Source organism: Agelaius phoeniceus, chromosome 3 (assembly GCF_051311805.1).
Source record: "Agelaius phoeniceus isolate bAgePho1 chromosome 3, bAgePho1.hap1, whole genome shotgun sequence".
Classification (NCBI taxonomy): Eukaryota; Metazoa; Chordata; class Aves; order Passeriformes; family Icteridae; genus Agelaius; species Agelaius phoeniceus.
In genome coordinates, this window is record NC_135267.1 from 74,761,593 (window position 1) to 74,784,494 (window position 22,902).

A 22,902-nucleotide genomic window follows, 5' to 3' on the forward strand; every position below is an offset into this window, starting at 1 on the left:
GCCACATGTCACACTGACCTATATTCTGAAGCCAAAGGCAGTTTGGACTCAGGTTTTGGCTTGGTCCTTTCTAGAGAAATGTTCTTCCTTCAGAGATCAGTGCTTCGTGCAAACACACTGCACACAAATTCATGAAGATCCAGGATTCTTATTTCAACTAACCTCTCATTATATTACACCAAAATTCTGTGACATCAGTGGCAGCTTGGGAAAGCAAAATTAGGAAAGGAGATATCTAAATGTTAAAGTACATGTTCTGTGGAAAAAGAGAAGAGAATATCTTCTAAATAGGATAATAGAGCAACTTTCAGAGCTAAGCACTTCTTTTTACCTTTTGCTCTGCAGCTGATGACAGTGAGGAGGGCTGGTCACCGTGGTCAGACTGGACAAAGTGCTCAGTTACCTGTGGCTCTGGGACACAGATGCGGGGAAGGTCGTGTGATGTCACCAGGAGTGCTTGCACAGGTCCGCACATCCAAACAAGGATGTGCAGCTTTAAGAAATGTGACCATCGCAGTAAGTAATAAATTTGACAAATTTGTTCCATTTTAAAAGCTTCTTTTCACATCTCAAAGCAAAACCAAGTTTAGTCAGGACAGTATGTACTTGAGAAATCCTATATGCACAATTAAATAGCTGTCATTATTAGAGTCTTTGCCAATTTTCCCCTCTCAAATATTGCTCCCTTTCCTGACAATTTAATAGGTATGTACATTCTGGGCTTAGCTATGTTGAAAAAAAAAAAAAAGATGAGTGATCCTTTCTTTAACATTATGAACTAGAGTCTTTTGTTTGAACTCAGTTTGGAGGTAACACTTAGTTTGTAAACATGATATTCAAGGCTGTTTACGTCTGCCATTCAATGATTGTTGGGCCATTCCATTAACTTAGCTGTGTCTAGGAATACAGTAATCATGGAAGATTTCTGAAAAATATCAAACTACTTTTATATTTAAGGCACTTACAAGGATGATATTCCAGAAGTGTAGTTAATGCTTTTGCAAGTTACCTTTGATATCCAGGGTAATATAGTATCTAAGGCAATATATAGCATCTGAGACTGCTAGATGTCCAAATGTGCATTTTGAACAAGTGTTTGTTTCATTGGAAAGTTTTTTTTTAAGTAAAATATCTGCCATAATTGTTAGTCACACGTTGGTTACTGAAATTCCTGAGAAAGCTGTTCTTCAGTACCTGGGCTTTGTAAGTGAAATGGTGGGAAAGAGATGGGACATTCATCAGATGTGGTGAGAGGCTCATAGAAGGCTAACCTCATAAGTGAGTTTGTATTACTGCTGCAGGTGGGCTGTTTGCTGGAGTTGTGCTCTTTTCTCTGCAGTACGTCAAGATGGTGGCTGGAGTCACTGGTCTCCCTGGTCTTCCTGTTCAGTTACCTGTGGAGTGGGAAATATCACCCGCATCCGTCTCTGCAATTCTCCTATTCCCCAGATGGGTGGGAAAAACTGTGTGGGAAATGGGCGTGAAACAGAGAAGTGTGAGAAGGTTCCATGTCCAGGTATGTCTGTGGTCTTGAATCAAAAGTAACACAATAATATTCCAGCTGAATTCCTTCTCTTTGTTCAGATCTAAATGGCAGTGAATTTCCATGATGGAAAATACAATTTTATCTTATGAGTGAAATAACACATAAGGGTGTTTTGAAAACGAAGGCAACAATGCAGTCAGAGGTTTTGTAAACCTTCCAAGTTATAATTTGGCTTTAAATACTCAGAGTTTGAGAAATTTCCTATTTACTGACATGTCTCTGCATATCAAAAATAAACACTTCCTTTCTAAAAGGAAGCTGTGTCTGTACTTGTTAGGAATAGACATAGAATCCCTCAATAGTCAGGTTTCTTTGATATTTGTGAATACATTTTTTACACATTCAACACAATTAATTGTTATTATAATTCTCTTATTCATCTACACTTTTAAACCTTTTTTAGAGACCTTTCATTCCATACACTTTCCTTTCATATAATTTTTCCTCCTTTTTTTCTCTTTGTATATCTAGTGAGCATGGCAGGCTGTTTTGAATTATTGGCCAAAAATGCCTATGAAGCACTTGGGTATTTTTCATTGGTTTGTTTCTGAAATATTGCTATCTCAGTGCAAACATCTGCCATAATTTTCCTACATACATAGTGAGGAACTGTCTCTAGTCAGGGATCTGATGAGTGATTGTGGTCATTGGCACCAGATGTCCCCACTTCATTGCCTGTGATTCTCTGCTCTTTCACATATCTTAGTGAATGGCCAGTGGGGTCCTTGGTCCCCGTGGTCTGCCTGCACTGTCACCTGTGGAGGAGGAATTCGTGAGAGGTCTCGCCTCTGTAACAGTCCAGAGCCACAGTATGGAGGAAAGCCATGTGTGGGAGATACCAAACAACATGATATGTGCAATAAGAAGGATTGCCCAATTGGTTGGTGTTCATTCTTTACTCAGTCTTAGTAGCTATTATTGCTGTAATCTCTTTAATGGGTAATTATGAAGTGACACTGCAGGAATCTGCTAATTATACCTTTGTTTCAGTAGAGGACATTGAACTATTTTGAGTGCTTTTTAGTGGGATTTTTTATATATTTGCAATACCAACTTTCTTGAACAAGTATGCCTTTCTTAAATAGGGATTGAATATGCTGTAATGTATTCAACTAGATATAGCAATCTGTAACTTTTTCTTATTAAATCAATAGTAGTCTTAAATGCACTTAAAACCCCTAACTTTAGGGGTTTCATAAGAGTCTATTGCATCAAATGTGATTTAAGCTAATGATCAGAGAATCACTGTTTGTTAAATGAAGTTTTATGTGCCTTTTATGCTCCTTACTTAATTTTCAGTTTTGTGTGTCTGCCAGATGGGTGCTTGTCAAATCCTTGCTTTCCTGGAGCAGAATGCAACAGTTACCCAGATGGGTCTTGGTCATGTGGGGCATGCCCAGCAGGATACCTTGGCAATGGTACCTTCTGTGAGGATCTTGATGAGGTATTGGCTTTGTTTCCATTAACAGCAGGAAATCACCATGAAAAATACATTATTTGGGAATTACACAGCCATCTAATTGGTTTTTCCTTTTTTTCTTTCTTTACCTGCAGTGTATAGCTGTGTCAGATGTTTGCTTTAAAGTGAATCAGGTCCATCGCTGTGTGAACACAAATCCAGGCTTCCACTGCTTGCCATGTCCTCCACGCTATAAAGGAAGTCAGCCCTATGGAGTAGGGCTTGAAGTTGCCAAGACAGAGAAGCAAGTAAGCGATATTGAAGGGAATTTGATGGCTTTGAGTAATTCTCATCTGAAATATCTTTGAATGATGGCATAAGATAAACTTGGGTACCAAACAAAAGTGGCTTGAAATAGCTGAATGTTGTTTCAGAGTATTTTTGTTTTGGGTAACAAAATACTGAATTTGGGATTGGCTTTTTTAAGAGTTTGATTTTTTTTTGAAGGCATCTGCACAGTTGTACCAAATGAGCCTAAAATTTCAGGAGCAAACAGTTCCCTGCTTTGCATTCCTTTCTCTGAGGTTAACATACCTGTTCTGGAGAATGGAAACTGAAGAATTAGGATTGTTTTTTTCATAAGTATGACACTGTTAATTTCAGTGTTTTCAGACACATGTCTGACGTTCTCACTCCCTAAATTCCATTGGGCCAAAGCTTATCAGTGGTGAAGGACAGCAGGAAGCAGAAGTGAGGTTGAAGACTACAGTTTCCTAGAAAAGACAAAAAATGTTAAAGTGGGAGTCATGGTTTGCCATCTCTTTGTTACTGTTGAATCAATCTGTGGTTAGCTCAGCTTGTGAATTCTACATGTGAACCATCTGTGTAAGATTCTCAAATACTGTCAATGAAAAATACAGTGATAAGGAAGAGGTAAAAAAACCCTACATGAGGTGAACACAAGAATTACTTAGGGTCTCTTTGATTTAAGAAAATAAGATAGTCTTTTTATACTGTCAGGCAAAACACTGAAGAAAAGAGGTAAGTGTAATCTCCTTTCTGTTGCAGTTAATTTCTGGGGTTTAGTGACATCTGGAAGAAGGCAGATACAGTTCTGAAATTGTTAACCACTTTAATTGCTTTTTAAATAATGTCCAATTTTTCTCGTGGTTTGTCTTAATTATTTTCATTGTACATATTTGTTGGAGTTGTGAACTGAGAGAGCAGTATGATTTACTAACCACAATCAAAACAAAGTTCCTGTCTTCAGAGCTCTAAAAAACTGGTCTGATTTTGACAAAGCTGAGGCACACACAGATGGGTGTGATTATCAAGTTTCATTGAATATGCTCCATCATTTATAGGTCTGTGAACCTGAGAATCCATGCAAGGACAAGACACACAGCTGCCACAAGTCTGCAGAGTGCATCTATCTGGGCCATTTCAGTGATCCAATGTACAAATGTGAATGTAGGACAGGTTATGCGGGTGATGGCCGCATCTGTGGTGAGGATTCAGATTTGGATGGCTGGCCTAATAACAACTTGGTCTGTGCTGCCAATGCAACGTACCACTGTGTGAAGGTAGGTGAAAAAGGTTGATAAAAATGCTACGTGTTAACAACATTTTCACTTTTTCCTAAATAGTTGTGAGTAACCCTTTTAATTCATTAAGCTGGTGCTTTCAGTAAGCTTTGACTGTTACAGTATGCTCGTTTTCTAGGAGATTGTGAAATGTATATTCACTTAATCTGGTAAAATGCAGTAAGGGATTATCAAAATTAAATCCAGAGTCCTCTGCCTTGGATACCTTCCTAATCAGAACACATGGACAATTGTGATGCTGGTGAATGGAGTTAGCACACTGAGCAGGAGTTGCCTAAAGCATGGATGTGAGGCACAGAGCTAGTGAGAACCAACCAAGGATCTCAGGGACCAGGCCAGTGTGAAATCCTACCTGCAGGGCTTGTAAAAAGAAACTGACACCATGTAAGGGCTAGAGTTCAAAATGCTGTCTTGGACTACCCTTCCTTTTAAAGAGTTAAGCAGACCACACACTGTGACAACTGGATTCAGAGCCTGAGATCATTTTTAACAATAGGAGCCTAAGAGAGGAATGAATGTGACTAATTAGAGGCGTTCTCCTTATTGCAAAGGCTCACAGGAGCAGGATGAGAGATTCAGCCTCTCTTGCCCTTCAGAGATGTGAAATCCCAGCTCTCACCCTCTCAAGGGGAATCACCTGACCTGCCCACCTCTATTGGCTCTACACCTGGCAAATGGCACCTATTCAATCTTGCTGTGCTGTTGTAGTGAACATTACTAATGAAACATTACTACACCAATGAGAAAAAACAGCATCACGGAGCCTAAAAATGGTAGCATGTAGGTTTATTAGGTTGTGTCCACCAGATATGTTCCCTGGGACCTGAAGCACACCAAGTCCTTCTTGGTTTCATGGCCTGAGGTTTCTTCCAGTGGGAATTGCTCAAAAATGGTGAGCAGCCTCCTTGTAGCTCTTGTCCTGATGCAGCCTGGTAGGAAACCAGGCTGAAAGTTGTTCCACCAGTTTAACAATGGCTCAAATAGCTGAGGGGTGAAGGCACCCCCTGACAGGCAATTCCCTGGATCCTAGTTCTAAGTGGTGGCCTTGCTGATGGCTGAATGACAGGCACAATACAGAGGGGCATATACTGTTTGCAGCAACAAATTAAGCAACTGGGATGGAGAAGTTTTGTCAGAGCAGAAGGCATGTGCAGGTATTCAGTTTTAAACACCTACCTGTGGGGCCACTGACAACACTGGATTACCTGCATATGATTACTAGGCAGAAGCTCAAGTGTCTTGCTAATTAGTCATGGCTGTAAGGGTAAGATTTTCTCTTCTGAGAAAATTTTCCCAGACCTGAAACATTTTTCCTTCTTCTCTGTGTTAAAGTGATCTGCCTATAAATCTTCTTGAGGTTCTAGCAACTTCTGCAAAAAAAAAAAAAAAATTGAAAGAAATGTAAAAATAACTGAACTCTAGACTTCTAAAGTGGTTAAAACAAATACAGACCAAGGGACTAGGAAAGTTTCAAATCAGGCTGTTTGAGAGAATAAGTCACTTGTATGAATCTGGGCTCTATCAGCCAAAGGGTTTCAGATATGGATGGAAATTTGGGCCTCAAATGTTGGTCTTCCTCACTGCAATTGATGTGTGTTCCTTGTAGATTCAGCCAACTTAGCTGTTGCACTTCATATATATTTCTTTCAGTTCCTGTCATCAGAATTTGCACATGTTCACTCTTGATGTAACACAAAGCATTAGTTTTGGTTAAATACAACATGCTGAACCCATTCAGAAAAAACCCTGTCTCCAAAGATTGTTTAATGCTTTGTGTAATATGTGTTGATCTAATAGACACAAGTACTTCATTAAGAGGACCTCTCCACCTGCCAAAAAAACCCTTTAATACTACCACAAATTTTCAGGCCCTTGTGTTCTTTACAAAATATCCTAGCTGAGTAAATTGATTTTAAAAAACTTCTTTCCTTGAGCTGATAATAACTGAAAATTAACTTACTCTTGTGACTATTTTCTTTCATTATTTAATTTTTTTTTTTTGTATTACTGGTAACCAGTGTTGAGGTGGATAGTCAAGACTCTTCACAGGTATTTGATAAAAATTTTGGGGATTTGATATTTATCACAATATTTCCAGTACTCTTTTTCTTAATTGTCTGCACTATTAGAACCGCTGAGATTGAAAACGCCTTACTATAATATTAATTTTTTAGAGTATGTGTTACAAAGGAGATATTTGTACACTCTTTTGACAGATTCAGTTTTGGGTGAGGTAGATGTGGAATGTGAGTAAAGATGAGAATAACAGAGTGTATTTTCATAGATGTATTTATTCATAGCAAGTGGTAGAGTTGAAGTCCATTTTAGCTGATTTTAGTATTTAAAAAAAATGCATATAAAAAGTTTGGCAAGCTATTTTACTTATTTTTCAGTGTAACTTAAGAATTGTTTTTATAAAATAATCATTCTTTACAAAGCTGTGTCACAAAATAAAGAGGAGCTGTTTGACTTTTATTTTAAAGCCCTGGGAGTGCAAAGGTACTGTTTTGCAGAACAGTATAAAGACACTTTTTTCAAAATCCTTTCTTAGAGTCTTCCCCTTCATTGATGTGTAGTACTTTCCATTGCTGTGCAGTAACTTCCATATGAACAGCTGTTTCTGAAGACCTTCTCTTGGCTTGGCTTTTTTATTTTTCTGGCAACAAAACCTGCTGATTTTTTCTGTAATCTTCAAACATATCTCACGAATTGTCTACAAAAAGTTGGTGTAAGAGTGCATGTCTGTGCGTGTGGTGTGTTTGTTCTTTGCTAGTTCCCTCTAAAATTTACCAGAAATGTCACACTAATAGCAGCTGGGAAATAAAATGATTTGCAGCTGCATTTCACTTACTTTACAATATGAAAGCAGAAAATGAATTGGCAACAAAAAACCAGGCACTTTCAAAAGTACTTAGCTGATTGCTCTGGTTTTATAGTCTCTGGTGTACCATATCTACTATTCTGCCCAGGCAAGTTATCCTGACCTAATGCAAGCATAATGTATTGATTATTTCTTTTGGCCAGGATAACTGCCCTCTTCTGCCTAACTCTGGCCAAGAAGACTTTGATAAAGATGGCAAAGGAGATGCCTGTGATGAGGATGATGACAATGATGGTGTCGAAGATGACAAAGTAAGCTATCTGTCTGCAATATGTTTGACCTAAACATCTGATTTTAAAGAAAAGTATTACAATAGATGTGAACTTTATTTTTCAGAGCTTCAACTGAGTTATTCTGCACTTCCTTCCCTGAATGATGGGTAGTGCAGAGTGAAGCTGTGTTCAGTCAAAGGAGAGTAGTGCTGTGCAGAGCAAAGCAGCCTGGGGAGCCCCAGGACCTATGTTCTCTGTATCAGTTTTGAGTTCAGTTATGTATGTGAAAACAGTTTAATGGAAAGTAGTTTGGGATTTTTTATATTTTAATGGGAGAGTAACAAGTCTACTGTATTTGAAAAGCTGGTAATATTATATATAAGATGTTCTTTTTATTCATTGTAACTTTTTTCTGAAACAACTATAAACACAGCCAGTATCAAAGGAAAATAATGGGAGGGAAATACCTAGCCTGATTTATACTTTCCTTCAGATCCGCCCAGAAGACAAATTAATTTACCTGCAGAGTCTAAAAGATAGCCTTAGTCTAAAACTGTTGCCTTGTACAATCAACAAAAAGATAGAGGCACTTTGAGAGTTTGCTTCACCCTGGCTTTTCAGAACATGTTTAGCATGAGTGAATTGTTATTAGAATTTTACTGTTCCTCTGTTTCCTTCAGAGGCAACCTAGATGCTCTAGAACTTCAGATGGTTAAAGTTGGGCAAGAGCTGTGTTCATCTGGTCTCTATTTGGAAAACTTAAAAAAAAAAACCAAACAAAAAACCCAGCAAAAAATAATTTGATAAAGAAATATTATTTAGTATGAGTAGTTTTTGAAGCTAGAAATTGTTTTATGAACAGCATGAAATTTTGACTTGCTTCCATATGTTGCCCTTGATTATATGAAACGTATTTCCGGGGAATTTAAAGTATTGTGCTAAAAAAATATTTCCTATTAAATGTGGGTTTTTTTCTATTTAGCAGAGAAAAAAGAACTTTAAAGATTTTTTTCCTTATTATCTCCCTTCAGATTCCATGCCACTGTTGTAGCCCTCACTTCTACTGTTTTGGTTTTCTTTCTTTCTTCTTTGTGTTTCACACTGAGTACTTTCTTGTGCATGTGAAAAAGTCCATGAGCAATTTGGGAATGTGTGAAATATAAGAATTATTCTTCTGGCAGACTTTTCAATTAAAATGATAGGAAATTTTCAAAATTCCATTTAAATGTCTCAGGTAAAAAGATTTTTGGGAAATGAGAGTATTTAATTTTAACATTTTTAAAAACTTTTTATATTGTATTATCTTGTTCAATAGAACACAACCAATAAAAATTCAATACTTGTTTAAATTGAAAAGTCAAAGTATGTGATATAAACTTGAAAATACCCACAGTAGTTTGTTCCAAAAAAGTCAAAGTAATAATTCTAGTTGTTTCTTTTTTGTTTTTCGAAAGTTACAAAATGCAGCGGAAGTTGACCTGATTTTGCAACATGTTCTGATTTTTTTAAGTACATGAACCAGTGATACACCTTTATTTAAATGTCTGAGTACAGATCCAGTTCAAATGCCTGTTGCTCTCCCTATGAGATAGTGAGCACAATTCACATGTTTGTGCAAAAGAGACCATTTTGTACAGGCTGTCCAGGTGCCATCCTGTTACCACCAAGACCTTCAGTATAGGTACAGCTTGTCTGTTAAAAAAATAGTGGATTAATATTTGGTTTTTGAATTCTGTCCAAGATGAACAGGAGTTACCCTGTCATAGTATGGTCTCATGAGTTGTGATTTATATTGTGAAATCTATTTTTTTTTCTCACTAGGACAATTGCCCTCTTCTGTTCAACCCTCGCCAGTTTGATTATGACAAGGATGAAGTTGGTGACCGCTGTGACAATTGCCCCTATGTGCACAACCCTGCTCAGATTGACACAGACAACAATGGGGAGGGTGACTCATGTGCTGTGGACATTGATGGAGATGGTATGATTTCACTTTTGAGAATTAGGTGCTGTTCCACAAGTGCACTTTGCTTTATGGCCAATGAGATTGGCTACTTGCTTTTATATGTGGAATAAAATCGGGTGTAGCAGCTCAAAAATGTTGGACAAGACAGAAAAGGCTGAGGTTCATCTGCCCTGTGTAGTATGGTTGCCCATACAGTCCCTAAATGACTACAATTAATATTACTAAAGAATAAATCACAGCATGTCTTTATCAGTGTAATCTTAAAAAAAATCTTTCCCTCATTTGTGTTCCAAAGTAATCAGGGCCTAATATGACACTTCTGTTGACTTTTGCTTTTCCTTTTAGGAAGGGAAAAGAACATCAGAACATTCACACAGTTAAGACAATATCCATAGTAAAGTAATCTGCTTTTCTATGAATGTATAAGTATGCAAAACTTACAGTAATCCAAATACACAGTTTTTAGTATGTCTTAAAATATTGTGCTTATTTCCTCCACCAGTACATTGCTATATAACCCCACTTTGATCAGAATAAGAATGGGGAAAAGCCGCTTAAATATTGTTCAGAAATCATATCCCTGTGGCATTTCAAATGTGTGAAGAGACAGAAATACTAAAAGTTGAAGAAATCTAGCTTTGGGTTTTACTCAATGTTTTAAACATTTGAATGCTTATCAGACTTTAGGTTCTGAACATTTTGAAGATATCCTATCCTCCTTCTGATCATCAGGTTCATAGTAGTGCTTGTGGTAGTTCTGCATTTGAAGAAAAATCCAATCATATGTTATTGGCTGAAAAATTATACAAATTTACGGGACCATGTAATACAGGGAAGAGTCCTTGTATCTTTCCCAGAAAGATATGCCAACGTGTGTTTGTTTCTTTTCATCTTATAATTTTGAAGTAGATTATTGGTTTTATAATGAAGCTTCCTGAGGAGGAACAGTTTCTTTTGAAAATTTGGCGCACTATACAATTAATGATGCACATGTTCTGGTAAAATTAAGTTATTTAATGGTGAGGCAGCTGAATATTAATACAGTTGTTTCTATACAAAAGTTCACAAGTTTGAGCCTGATGTAGCTTTGCATTCTATGCCATTTCTTAGAGTCGGGGAATAAAACCCAAACCAAATTATTAAAAGAAAAATACCCCACCCCTTTACCTGTTATTCAATTAAAAAAACCTAGATTCTTAAGACATAATCAGCACTTATTTTTCCATAGGTAAATACATACAGAAAATTTTGTTGTGATAAGAAAATGGAATTGATACCATAATTTTTTTTCTAAGATTAATTTTAACTATTTGTAGCAATGATGTTGTAGCAATCAGAAAGCTTATGAGCCCCTTAAGAGCCTTGCTTCTTCACTGGTGATTCCTACAGTCTATGGCTGTCTGTGTTGTATGTTGTACCATTTTGATTTTTTCAATATTTTGTTGTTTTTTTTTCCTCTAGACATTTTTAATGAACGAGATAATTGCCCTTACGTCTACAACACAGACCAGAGTGATACAGATGGTGATGGAGTTGGTGATCAGTGTGATAATTGTCCATTGATGCATAATCCAGACCAGGTAAATGAATTCAGTTACCTTAATGGTAACATCAAAGCAAGGGCAGAGAAAAGACCACAGGAATTTCTATCAGTCCCTGTACTGAGAGCTGAAAAGGTGGAACTATATTGCTCACTTTCACATCTCATATTGTGAGATCCCTTTGTATCAGATGAAAGGGAAGTACAGTGATGATTGCTTTAATCCATCTGCAAGTAAAGCCCTGCCCTGCAAGTATCCTGGGGACCAGATCTTACCCACTGATAGAAGAATAAGTTGCCATACTAGCTTGAAGTTATGCTTGTGCTTTTAGCACGGTTGTCATTGTGATATTTGTCACTACAGAAGCCCTTGAAGAGAAATGTTGAGCAGTTAAGTACCATGCTGTACTTCTGTATTGAGTAAAAATAATAAAATTACTCTGCGCAATTCTTTTTTGGGGTAGACTGATGCAGATAATGACCTTGTTGGTGACCAGTGTGACAATAATGAGGACATAGATGAAGATGGCCACCAAAACAACCAGGATAACTGCCCTTACATCCCCAATGCTAACCAAGCTGACCACGATCAGGATGGTAAAGGAGATGCCTGTGACCCTGATGATGACAATGATGGTGTCCCAGATGACAGGGACAACTGCCGCCTCAGATACAACCCTGAGCAGGAGGACTCAGATGGTAAGAGCAAGGTCATATGAATTTCATTTAGTTCTTAGTGTCTGATTTTGATCTTGGTGCATTAACATCTGGTGAAGAGAGACTTCACAGCAAACTGAGCTGCTTTTGACATTTGAGATACCAGGAATTAGATGGAACTGAACTGCTCGGTTTGGTCAAGGGTTAGAGCATTAGGAAATGTCTTTGACAGGAGCTCAAACATGCACATACTTAATTACAGGAGAAAACCTTTAAGAAATTTTTTTAAAACCAAAAAAATCCATGTTTTTTGTTAATATTCTTATTTTTACATTTAATTGAAATATTAAAAGTGTCAGAAAATATTTCAAATAGCTTGAAATACCAATGTCTTAAAAAATGAAAAGTAAGCTGTTTCACTTTCCATCTGAAAATTAAAATCAAAAAAAGTGGTTTACTACAGTTTTATTTTGAGAAACAGACTATTTCTTCAGGATTTTTTAAGTCAATTGTTTTTTTTTAAATTGACTTCTAAGCATCTTTTCTCAAAATTTTTTTTACAGACTGCTCTAAATAAGTCTTGATGATATACATGTCGCAGTTAAAAAATGGATATGAAATTGGCCTTTTTGTTTTTTTTGGTAAAATGTTTTTGGTCACCTCAGACAGTACTTCTCTGTGCTTGGCATTATTTAAATAATGAAATAGTTTCACAATTACAATTTTAATTTTGAAAATGTTTATGATCCTTTAAAAACAACCAAATATGTTTACAATAATGACCGTTGCAATAAATGCAGGTAAGCAATTTCTGTTCCAAGTTATACAACTTGCTGGAGCTGTTCCATGGCTGTGCTGTAGAAATTGAAAGCAGAATTTATTACTTACACAATATGTTTTTATGTACATTTAGAAAGATAAAATGCTGAGCCTTGTCTGATTTCCTGGTAAGACAATGCTGTCAGTAGGAAGTTTCTGGTTGGTAGTCAGTAGTAGCTCTTAATTTATATAACCTTTCAGTCCTATTATATGAGTCCAAAATATCTTTATATTTGCCAGTCCCTGGAATAGCCCCTTAATTTCATAAATCCAGAATAAGGGTGATCCCCAAGCTGAGATAATTTAAGTTATCCATTATCTGGTTCTTGTAAAAGAAACTACATTGATGTATGGATTAATGATTCAGAAGAAGCATATACTTAATCAGTTTAGCCAGCTCATCACTGTCATTAGCAGCAAGTCCAAAAGAAATCTTGGAAAAGGGGTAAATAAAGCCAAAAATTGCTCCCATGGTCTTGAAGATAGGAGTTTTAGCACATAAAGATGAGGCCCTGGAGAGAGCTGTTGGATGTGACTGGATAAACAAACACTTTCTAACTTTCCTTGACAGGGAATGAATGTTGTCAGCAGCAACTCACTACCAAATGAACATCAGCTGGACTTCTAGTGAATAATTAGATTCTTCTGTGAATTATCTCTTTGATTTGGCAAAGGAAACAAAATAGGAAATTAATTCCCTTTTCTCCAATGAGTGCTAAGACAAACAGGTGGAGGAGCACACAGCTGGTCAGGATTTGGAGTTGTCTGTGGTACATATCCCAGGTGGAAAATGGGACCATTTTACCACAAAGGAGCTGCAGAGATCCCTGAGACACTAGATGTTTCAATTTTCTCTAATTACTCTTTTCTTTTTGGCTGTTTGCTAAAACTCCTTCAGCTTTCTGTCTGAAAGCTCCATACTCGGGTAATACTGTGTTGGTTAGTCATGGTAACGTAGCTTTCCATTTTGCTGTGAAACATCTAGTAGTAGGTCAGTATTGAATGAGTTGGGTCATTGCTATTTCCCACTGTGTTAATTCCCATGTTCTTAGGGCAGTCATAAACACTGGGGGAAAAAACCCCAAAAAACAGATGCTCTGCTATGTGAGGATAGAAACAAATTGGCAGCGCTGGTTTTGCATTAGTACCCAATGTAATATCCAGTGGTTTCTGTTGTAAAAGTTGGAGCCATTTGGGAATTTGTTTCTATACTTGTCTAGTCAAGCTTTTCTACATTATTTTCAGGTCTTTTTGCTATTGTATGCCATGGAATAATGGAGTCATTGGCATGAGTTTTTTTAATAGATGCCTCCTTTTACTTCTTGCTGTTTGAGGCTATACTTCTTGCTATTCATGTCTCTTGGTGTCCATTAATATTATAGGTAAACTAAGAAAGGAAATAATTTTTAGTTTTTCTAAAATATTTAGTGTAGTAAAAGTGTTGAGCAGAAGCACAGCTATAGATGAGCTGTACTTTTTTGTTCTCTAAAAAACTTCCTACAATCGAATAACAAAACTTAATTTTTTCATTCTTCTGAGGCTAGTCCTGTTGAATGTAGTGCTGCCTTCTTTTCTCATGCATTTTTCTGAAGCACTATGTTATTTATAAGCCAAATTGTTCTACCTACAAGTGAGAGAGTGGCTAAGCATGTATGCATATTTTACTGCAACAATCTCCCCCCTTATTTTTGGCATAGAGGTGACACATCTGCAATCTGTGGGGTCTTAGATGGATTCTTGCAGAAAGAATCTTAAGACAGTGATAAGAGTCTAAAAATAGTTTAATGTGATCAAGAATATATAAATATTTAGTAATGTATCATATTTAGTGATGTGTGGAAGATTAAGATTGTAATGATATTCTTTGAATTGATTTGTGCAGCACATGTTAAAATGTGGTGTTGTATCCACATCTGGAACAAATCAAACTGAAAATGTAATGCAAGCATTAGTGAATTACATCGACACAGCAAACTTCCAACTTTTCCCACCCTGATTCCAAAGTGGTGTATAAACTGGGGCCGGATAAATTGCTAACAATTGCCTCTGCTTATTCACATTGCTTACAGGTGATGGCAGAGGTGATATTTGCAAAGATGACTTTGACAATGACAATGTTCCAGATATCTATGATGTATGCCCTGAAAACAATGCCATCAGTGAAACTGATTTCAGAAAGTTCCAGATGGTCCCTCTGGACCCCAAGGGAACAGCTCAGATTGATCCCAACTGGGTTATTCGTCATCAAGGCAAGGAACTGGTGCAGACTGCTAACTCTGATCCTGGAATAGCTGTAGGTGAGTATCAGATGTGATCATCTTTGGAAAAGTAACAAGTAATTCTGTGATAAGGAAAGGGAAAAAGAAAGTAGATAAAATGGTAGAAAAGGTAGGAAAAAAGGTACATAAATGCACCTTTTCGGTGCTGCTAACATTGGACTAATGATGGAGGCAGTGTATATGCCCAAAGTATAAACAGCTCAATGCTGTCTGCATTTCTTGTCCATTCATCTCATCACTGACTGTAACATACATAAAATACCCAACTGAAAAAAATTTTGTAGGTGTAGTGCCTGCTCTCTTCAATGGCCCTTGTAAGCAACTTACTTCTCTCCAGAAGCCTCCATGCAGGCAAGTGTAATTACCTCCTCTTTTACAGGTGAGGAAACTGGGAAATACCACTTATGTCTCCTGCCAAAATTCAGGCTGTAGCTGGGACTCTTGGGTGTGTGTAACTGGAGCCAGCATTGTAACTCAGTGGTTTGTCTCTCTTGTCCTCTTCCAGGCTACGATGAGTTCAGCTCTGTTGACTTCAGCGGGACATTCTATGTTAACACAGACCGTGACGATGACTACGCCGGCTTTGTGTTTGGCTACCAGTCCAGCAGTCGGTTTTATGTTCTGATGTGGAAGCAGGTCACTCAGACCTATTGGGAGGACAAACCCACCAGGGCTTATGGCTATTCTGGTGTGTCACTCAAAGTAGTGAATTCAACAACTGGTACTGGTGAGCACTTACGAAATGCTCTCTGGCACACAGGAAACACCCCTGGACAGGTGAGAGATTTAAAACTTTAGGCCAACAGTGCATGACTAATATTTTAAAAATAAGGGACATGTTTCAAAAAGAATTCCCTTTCACACCTCAATTTTTGTGCATGTTTATCAGTTTTTCTTCAATTCCCTTATTAGTAGTGTCAATTGTAACGCATGCATTGTATTTCAAAGACAATCACATAAAAGAGAGGATGAGGTGTGATCAAAAAGAAAACGAGAGAGATGTCTCAGTTATACAGAAATCCTTTGTTACTTCTGTATTGGCACTTGCTTCTTTGGTGTTACAGCTTGTTTGAATTACACATGGTTTAGAGTACAGTGACAGAAAAAGAGAAGACATTGAAAAAAAGAGAGAAAAACTGCTGCTGTTCCAAGCATGGAAGAAACTTGTGCATTTTGGAAATTATGTTGGTAGGGCTTCACTTGTGGATAGGAATTCACAGGACTGTCACTGAATGGAAGTTTTCAACTAGCAGCCACAGGCAGTAACATCTGTACAAGCTGCAGTTCCTCTCCCTCACTGGAGGCACTCATTCAGCATCAGCTCTGTCAGCCTGGTTGTATGTATGTGCAAACCCAAAGAGTTCCAAATGCATTTGGACAATAGTCTTGGACACATGATGTGACTTTTGGGAGTGGTCCTTTGCATGGCCAGGAGTTGGATTTGATGATCCTTGTGGGTCTCTTCTAATTTGGCCAATTCTGTGACCTCATAAGGGAAGTCAAGGTTCAATGCCGTAACTGTCTTCAGTGACTCGAGCTGTGAAACTGCAGGTGAATAACTGATCAACAGTTTAAGACAGAAATTTCCATTACTTTCACCCCATAAAAGAAGTCTTTTGATGATACAGTCAAATGTTAAACTATTTTCAGTTTCATACTCTGCAGAAAACAAGCTTTGGCAGTTACAGTGGCGGATGTGAAGTTACTGGGGCATGGTGTGTTTCTAATAAAGCATTTGTATTCCTACTGTAGGTGCGTACTTTGTGGCATGATCCCAAGAACATTGGCTGGAAAGATTATACTGCTTACAGGTGGCACTTGATTCATAGGCCTAAAACAGGATTAATAAAGTAAGAAATATTTCTGTACTTCTACATTTTCTAGTAGCAATGCTTTTGTCTCTGTTGATTTAAAAGCTATGTTCTCAGTTTCATTGTTGTTTCTGATAATTGTTACTTGTGTGACAGTTTGTCCAACATTTTGGGAACATTTTATTATCTTCAGAATAATTTACTTTTCTTTTCAGATGTATTTAATTTAGTCTGGATGGTTCAATATTTACATCAACTAAATACCCTTAAATCAAAGAAAAAAAAAATAGGCCTCTTTCTCAATAGCTTTTCTGTAAGGAGACCAAAAATTCCTGAGCAAAACTCAAAGCGAGATTAGAACATGAGATTTCTCCCCAGTCTGTGGAATTTCAGTGAATGAAAATAATTATAAACATGAGCATTGCCTCAGGGAAGCAGGCCAAGGGCCTGTCTACTTCAGCATCCTGTCTCCCGTAGTGGCTTACACAAGACACTGCCGAAGTGGCCATGAGCACATCTGTAATGCACAAAGGGAGATGTGGCAAATGACTTTCTGTAGAGCCCAGCTGTTTAGCTGATGTTCCAAAGACTGAGGATTAACTGCCCATGTCAGTTTTATCTTCTCCTTACTACTGGAACTATAAAGGATATTTTTCATGGGGTAGAGTCAGACCTTACCTCCAAACGTCTTTCTTGTGTTTATGTGCAGGAGGTTTTCATTTGTCTGTGAAAGACAAAGTGTAGACAAATTAGGATAGACTAAGTTCCCTGTTTTTGTAAAGAGAGAAGTTTCTTTATGCTTCAGTGTATTGCAGTACAAAGCATTGACTGATAAAGGTCAAAAAGAAACTTTTATTTTTTTAACTCACTTTGCTGTTACCTGTAACTTCCTTTACAGAATCTACATAGTGTCAGACAAATGATGTTACCACTGGTGTCACATTAGATTAATACAACATGGCAAATTCTGTGGCTTGGGGCATGAAATTCCTTCATATGTTAGGGTGTTCTGATAGAAAATGAATTAATTATTTTTTTCACTAATGAAGTCATGAAACAATTTATTTGTACAGAAATATAAATTCCATATGAACATGATAAGGGCTATGTAATTTTTGATGGGTTGAATGAACTATTAAACTCTTCCCATATGTTTTGGGTTTTTGATATTTTGAGAATTATATTAAATAGGATTACATGAACATGAAAATCTGTCTTTTTTTTACTGTTCTTTTCACCATTCATTAAATACTGATCTCAGGGAGCAGTTTTGTAATTTTCTTTGTGCACTTTTCAGGGAAAAGAACACTTTATTACAAGTGCTGGACATGTATTTCTGTCTAAACAGAAATCTGCCCCTACCTAACTGCTGTGTTCTAGGAGGCTGCTCAAGTGTTGTCATCCTCACGTGAAGCCATCTTGCTGTGTATAACTAATGTATTGTCAGTTGAAGCAGGACAATAATCTCTGACTCCAAAAGCTAGTCTAATTAATAAACTATAGAGTAATTTCTCATTTGGCCAAGGAGACTGAGAGCCTAAAAATCTAGACTGTCTCAAAGTTTCCCAGGAGAAGCAGAGGATCCAAGTTTGTGGAAATGCAGTCTCTCTGATAAAGAAAGAAAATGAAGTGCTGACTTTCGAGGTCTTTTGTCTCCAGGGTCGATGCCTGAAAGACTAAAAAAAAACCTCCAAGAACCAAAAAAACCAAGTTCTCCTTTTCCAATTTATTATTAGTCTAGCTCTTTGTGTCCAAATCCTTCTAGCTTTCATTAAGCTCTTAAAATGCCTGAAATTGAGATTCAGCATGTCTCCAATTAATGCTTTGTTTGAATCTAAAGGGATGGTTCTTCCAATTTCTGATGTTGGCCCTTGCACCTAAAGATAAATAAATCAGCTGCTCACACAGCTGCAAAGACAGCTTTGTTCAGTGATGTGACAAGGAAGGCCATGTGCTAACCCCTGAGTTCACTAGGACAGGGGCTTATCAGTGAATGCTAGTACATGACATAGTTCATTCCAGGAGACATGACTGTTCTAAATAAAGAACTGGGAAATCTTTTGCAGATGGTGTGCATGAAAACACTAAAGGAGCAGTCCCACTGCTTCTGATTAATGTGTTATGGCTGCCAGCCATGTGGGTGTGAGATAGAGATGAGAAGTGATCCCTACAACGAGGTTGGGCTTTCTGGTGCCTTGTTAAAATTAATTCTGCTCCAGGTTTTACAGACTGTTACCAGCTCTTACACTGGATACTGTATTATCCTCTTTGTTTAATTTATGTTCTTCTTTACAGAGTTCTGGTTTATGAAGGGAAACAAGTCATGGTGGATTCTGGACCAATCTATGATACAACTTTTGCTGGTGGACGATTAGGTCTTTTTGTCTTCTCTCAAGAGATGGTCTATTTCTCTGACCTCAAATATGAATGCAGAGGTTAGTTACAAAAAATGTCTGAAAAATGCTTAAGCCTTTCATAACTTGTGGAACAAGCACAAAGTGTCTAAATGAAAAGTATCCTGTAAATGAAAAGCAATCTGTAATATCATAACATGGCAAAGACCTTTGGTAAAATGCCATGAATGCCCCTAGAATAATCGCAATTTGAATAATAAACCCCAGATGTTTAATACTATCCACCTGGAAAAAATGAGGTAGAAATTTCTGAGAAAGACTTGCTTAGAATTCTCTCTATATATCCACTGTCCTCTGTAGGCTATTTCAGTATGACCTGCAGGCAGAGAGATACTTCTGGATCACCCCTCTTTCGAGAGGCATGGAAAAGAGAGCAGATATCTTTAATGAGCACGTCTGTCTGTAATGCCTTGTCTGAAATGTTTTGAAATACAGATAATGCTTTTCCAGGTTTTCTTGTATATTATTTCGTGCAGCTAGATACATAGCTGCACATACACATGCTTGTCTCTTTCTCTATGTAGGCACATGTGGTTTTATATAAATGTCCTCCCGTTTGTAGGAAAATGAAGAACAGAAAGTGTTATGCTGCATCTCTTAAGTGTATCATGGTGGAGTTCTTTTTTGATTGAGTTCCTAACCAAAAAAAACCCCAATCACAATTAATATATTTTTCCCATTTCTTTCAGATGCTTGAGCAGTGGTTGCTGCATTACCAGCAAAGTACTGTAGATGCTATGCAACCCAGACACCTCAGTACACCCTGGTACTCCCAGTTTTTATTTTTGTGTACCTCCTGTCCTCTCTCCTCATGCTCCACTCTCCAGGATCCTCCCAGCTGCCAGGAGTGCTTCAGCCACCCTTCCACCCAAGTGCCTTCTCACAGCCAGGACTAATGAAACCTAAACGTGAACGTCGGACCCACCACTGAAGCAAAAGCAGATTGATACATTAGAACACTTTTGTAGAGTGAAAACTTAGCAAAACATGTTTGTTTGTTTACTTGTCTTTTTTAAAGAATGACGTTTACATATAAAAATGTAATTACTTAATGTATTTATATATATGGAGAAAAAGAGGGGGGATGATGATTGTCAGTTGTTATGTTTAAGTGAGGAAAAATGTGTCTTAATTTTTTGGGTGCATGGTTGACACTTCCTAGCTCTGACAAAGACTGGACTTCAGTAACACAGAGCTTCTGGGTCTAATTTTAGCAGAGTAATGGTGGGCCACACCAACAGTGAAAATTACTTTGGCTATTAAAGATCAATTATAAACATTGCTTGATTCAAAAAGGTGCTTAGTTGATAAGGATGCTCTTAGTAGCACTCTTTAAAATGATTATTGGTAGAACTGTCAAATTTGCAACCTAAAGCATTCTTTAGTAGGGGCTTTATTTAGGCCAAAGAGAATTGAACTAGAAACTCTCATGTGAAAGGGAAGAGTGATTCATTGAAACATCTGAGGCTATCACTACTGTCTGACTTTCAAAAAATTATTTCCAGTTGCCCTGTTTTCATCATATTCTGCATTGCCTTGTAATAAAGAATATACCGTGACTATGTGGAGCAAAATGAACCTGAACCACTTTTCCACCTCTGCTGCAAAAAGCACTTTGACATCCTGAACCCTGATGTGGGTTTTTGAAAAGGTGGCAATGCTGCCATTACTTAATTTGGTAACATATGAATTTAAGGTTCCATTTATAAATATTTTGTTAGTATTTATTGTGATTATCACACCAAGCTACCTTCTCTGATAATTGATTTTAAAGCATATAATCCATCAATAATACATTCACAAATAATGGTATTTTAAAGCTATTTTTGAAAGCATATCACAATATGTAGATATTGTCAAAGCATAGCCTACATTTAAGTATAGTTCCATGGATTATAGTCATGTATACTTTAAAGTTAAATGAATAATAATAATAAGGAATTTACAAATGGAACCTTAATATATATCCAGTTACCCTAATTTTAATATTTTTGTATTGTTACCTATGTCTGCTGTATATAGAACTTCTTAAATAATGCTGAAGGGGTACCAGTGTTTATTCTAAACAGATACAACAGTTACTCAGATAAACAATAGTATAGACATGTTTAACATTTTTGTTTTGTTTAAGATGTATGAGCTTTGTTCACAAAAAGAACACAGGCTGGTGTAATTTTATTCATAGATGCGATACCTGATGGAAGAATACAGTACCTCTGCCTTCTTCTAGGGCACAGTGAGCTAAATGTTGAATCAACTTTTTCTCCTTTGAAATAGGTTTTGTGGCTATATTCATTAGAAAGGAATCAACAATTGCTGGCTTTATTGCACATTTTATAATATTCATATTATCAAATATTTTTTATTTTATTTCAATTTGTTTTGTTGCTGGTTTTTCTTTTGTTTTGGATTTTTTGTTGTTTTCACAAATCCTCTTCATGAGGTTTTAAATATTTCAGTTTCTTTTGGTGTTTCAAATGGCATCTCCAATTTCCAAGTGGAAGGGAGGATGACTTCATTAAATATAATGAGTAATGGCTGTGTAGGGTTTTTTGTTTTGTCAGAGACATCAATTTAGGGATGAAGATGTTAATATTTGGACTGTATCATAATTTTCCTATTCTATGTAAATTATTTATGATGGTTTTTTTTAATTTCTTTTTCTTTTTTTTTTCCTTGCAAGTGTGTGTGAGAGAGTGAGACTGATGAAATTTCATTTTGTTTTGCCAAAGACTGTATATAATTATTTATTTGTTTACAAGGACAGACATTTATCAATTGACGTCCTGATTCATTTAGTCAGATCCTCATTTTTATATATATATTTTAAGAAATTAATAATAGGAAATAAACTGTAAAAAGGTTTTATAATCCAAAATCTCTTTACCTTTTTTATAGTTACAGTTTTTCTTTAAAGAAAATATTCCATTTTGCTAAGCTCTTAGCTAAGCCTCTTGCCTTGCTGGAAACCAGTTCATTTCAAGCAAACCAAGAAATCTGTTGCTTTCCTAAAAGATCACTGACTGTCTTAAGTTTGTAAACAGCAGGTTTCCTAGGATCTCTGACAAGACATCATTCCCCATGAAGTCTTTATCTGGCAAACAATCACAAATTTTATTTATAGCATTGTGAATGAGAAATTTTGGTCCTGCTTCTCTGTATTGTGTCTTGGCCCATGTGTTGGAACAAATATATCTTATTTTGCAACTGCTGCTTCTCTGAGTCCCATCTGAGTCATTGGGATTCGTCAGTGTGAGTGGGAATTGCCTTCCTGCTGGAGAATTTCAGGAACCAATGAAACATCACAAACCAAAGAGAATAAAATACAAGAAAATAATTCTTAGCATGAGACATCTTTCCTATGAATATAAACAACTCACAGGGAGGGGAATTTGAATTGCATTAGGAAAAATAAGAATGCTGAGCATGTCAAATGCCAGTTTTGGACTGTGAACACTAGTTCTAACTTTTCTTGGCCTTACAAATGTCCCAACTATTTGGTTTCCTTGGCTTTTGATTCCCATGAGAGTACTTGAAACATTACACAAGAAAGCCATGTGGCCTTCAGTACATTTCTTTGTGAGTCCTTTAAAACAATACAAATGTTCAGTCTTGTAGGTATGTGTAAGGACATCAATGATTGACATTATTCAGGTAATAGAGTGTGACCAAGAACTTATTCTCCACTTTCTCAAGAGTTTTGTAAGCTCTTTGGTATGGATCTTCATGAGTTTTGAACATGAGCACTTATTTATGGTTCTATGGGGAAAAAAA

The 22,902-nt window shown here is 36.9% G+C and overlaps 1 protein-coding gene across 2 annotated transcripts in view; it reads left to right on the forward strand.

Annotated features, from left to right (window-relative positions):
- Nucleotides 1–22,339, forward strand: part of THBS2 (thrombospondin 2) — a 33,089-nt gene extending 10,750 nt beyond the window's left edge. For both annotated transcript variants that reach the window (XM_054629369.2, XM_077175623.1), the window contains exons 8-22: nt 346–516; nt 1,340–1,516; nt 2,253–2,426; nt 2,863–2,990; nt 3,101–3,253; nt 4,310–4,528; nt 7,574–7,681; nt 9,464–9,623; nt 11,070–11,188; nt 11,613–11,847; nt 14,694–14,921; nt 15,409–15,680; nt 16,656–16,753; nt 19,010–19,149; nt 19,818–22,339. In XM_054629369.2, the coding sequence (XP_054485344.1) occupies nt 346–516; nt 1,340–1,516; nt 2,253–2,426; nt 2,863–2,990; nt 3,101–3,253; nt 4,310–4,528; nt 7,574–7,681; nt 9,464–9,623; nt 11,070–11,188; nt 11,613–11,847; nt 14,694–14,921; nt 15,409–15,680; nt 16,656–16,753; nt 19,010–19,149; nt 19,818–19,825 (2,390 nt within the window). In that variant the 3' untranslated portion in view covers nt 19,826–22,339. The remainder of the gene's footprint in view (nt 1–345; nt 517–1,339; nt 1,517–2,252; nt 2,427–2,862; nt 2,991–3,100; nt 3,254–4,309; nt 4,529–7,573; nt 7,682–9,463; nt 9,624–11,069; nt 11,189–11,612; nt 11,848–14,693; nt 14,922–15,408; nt 15,681–16,655; nt 16,754–19,009; nt 19,150–19,817) is intronic.
- The last annotated feature ends 563 nt before the right edge of the window (nt 22,340–22,902 follow it).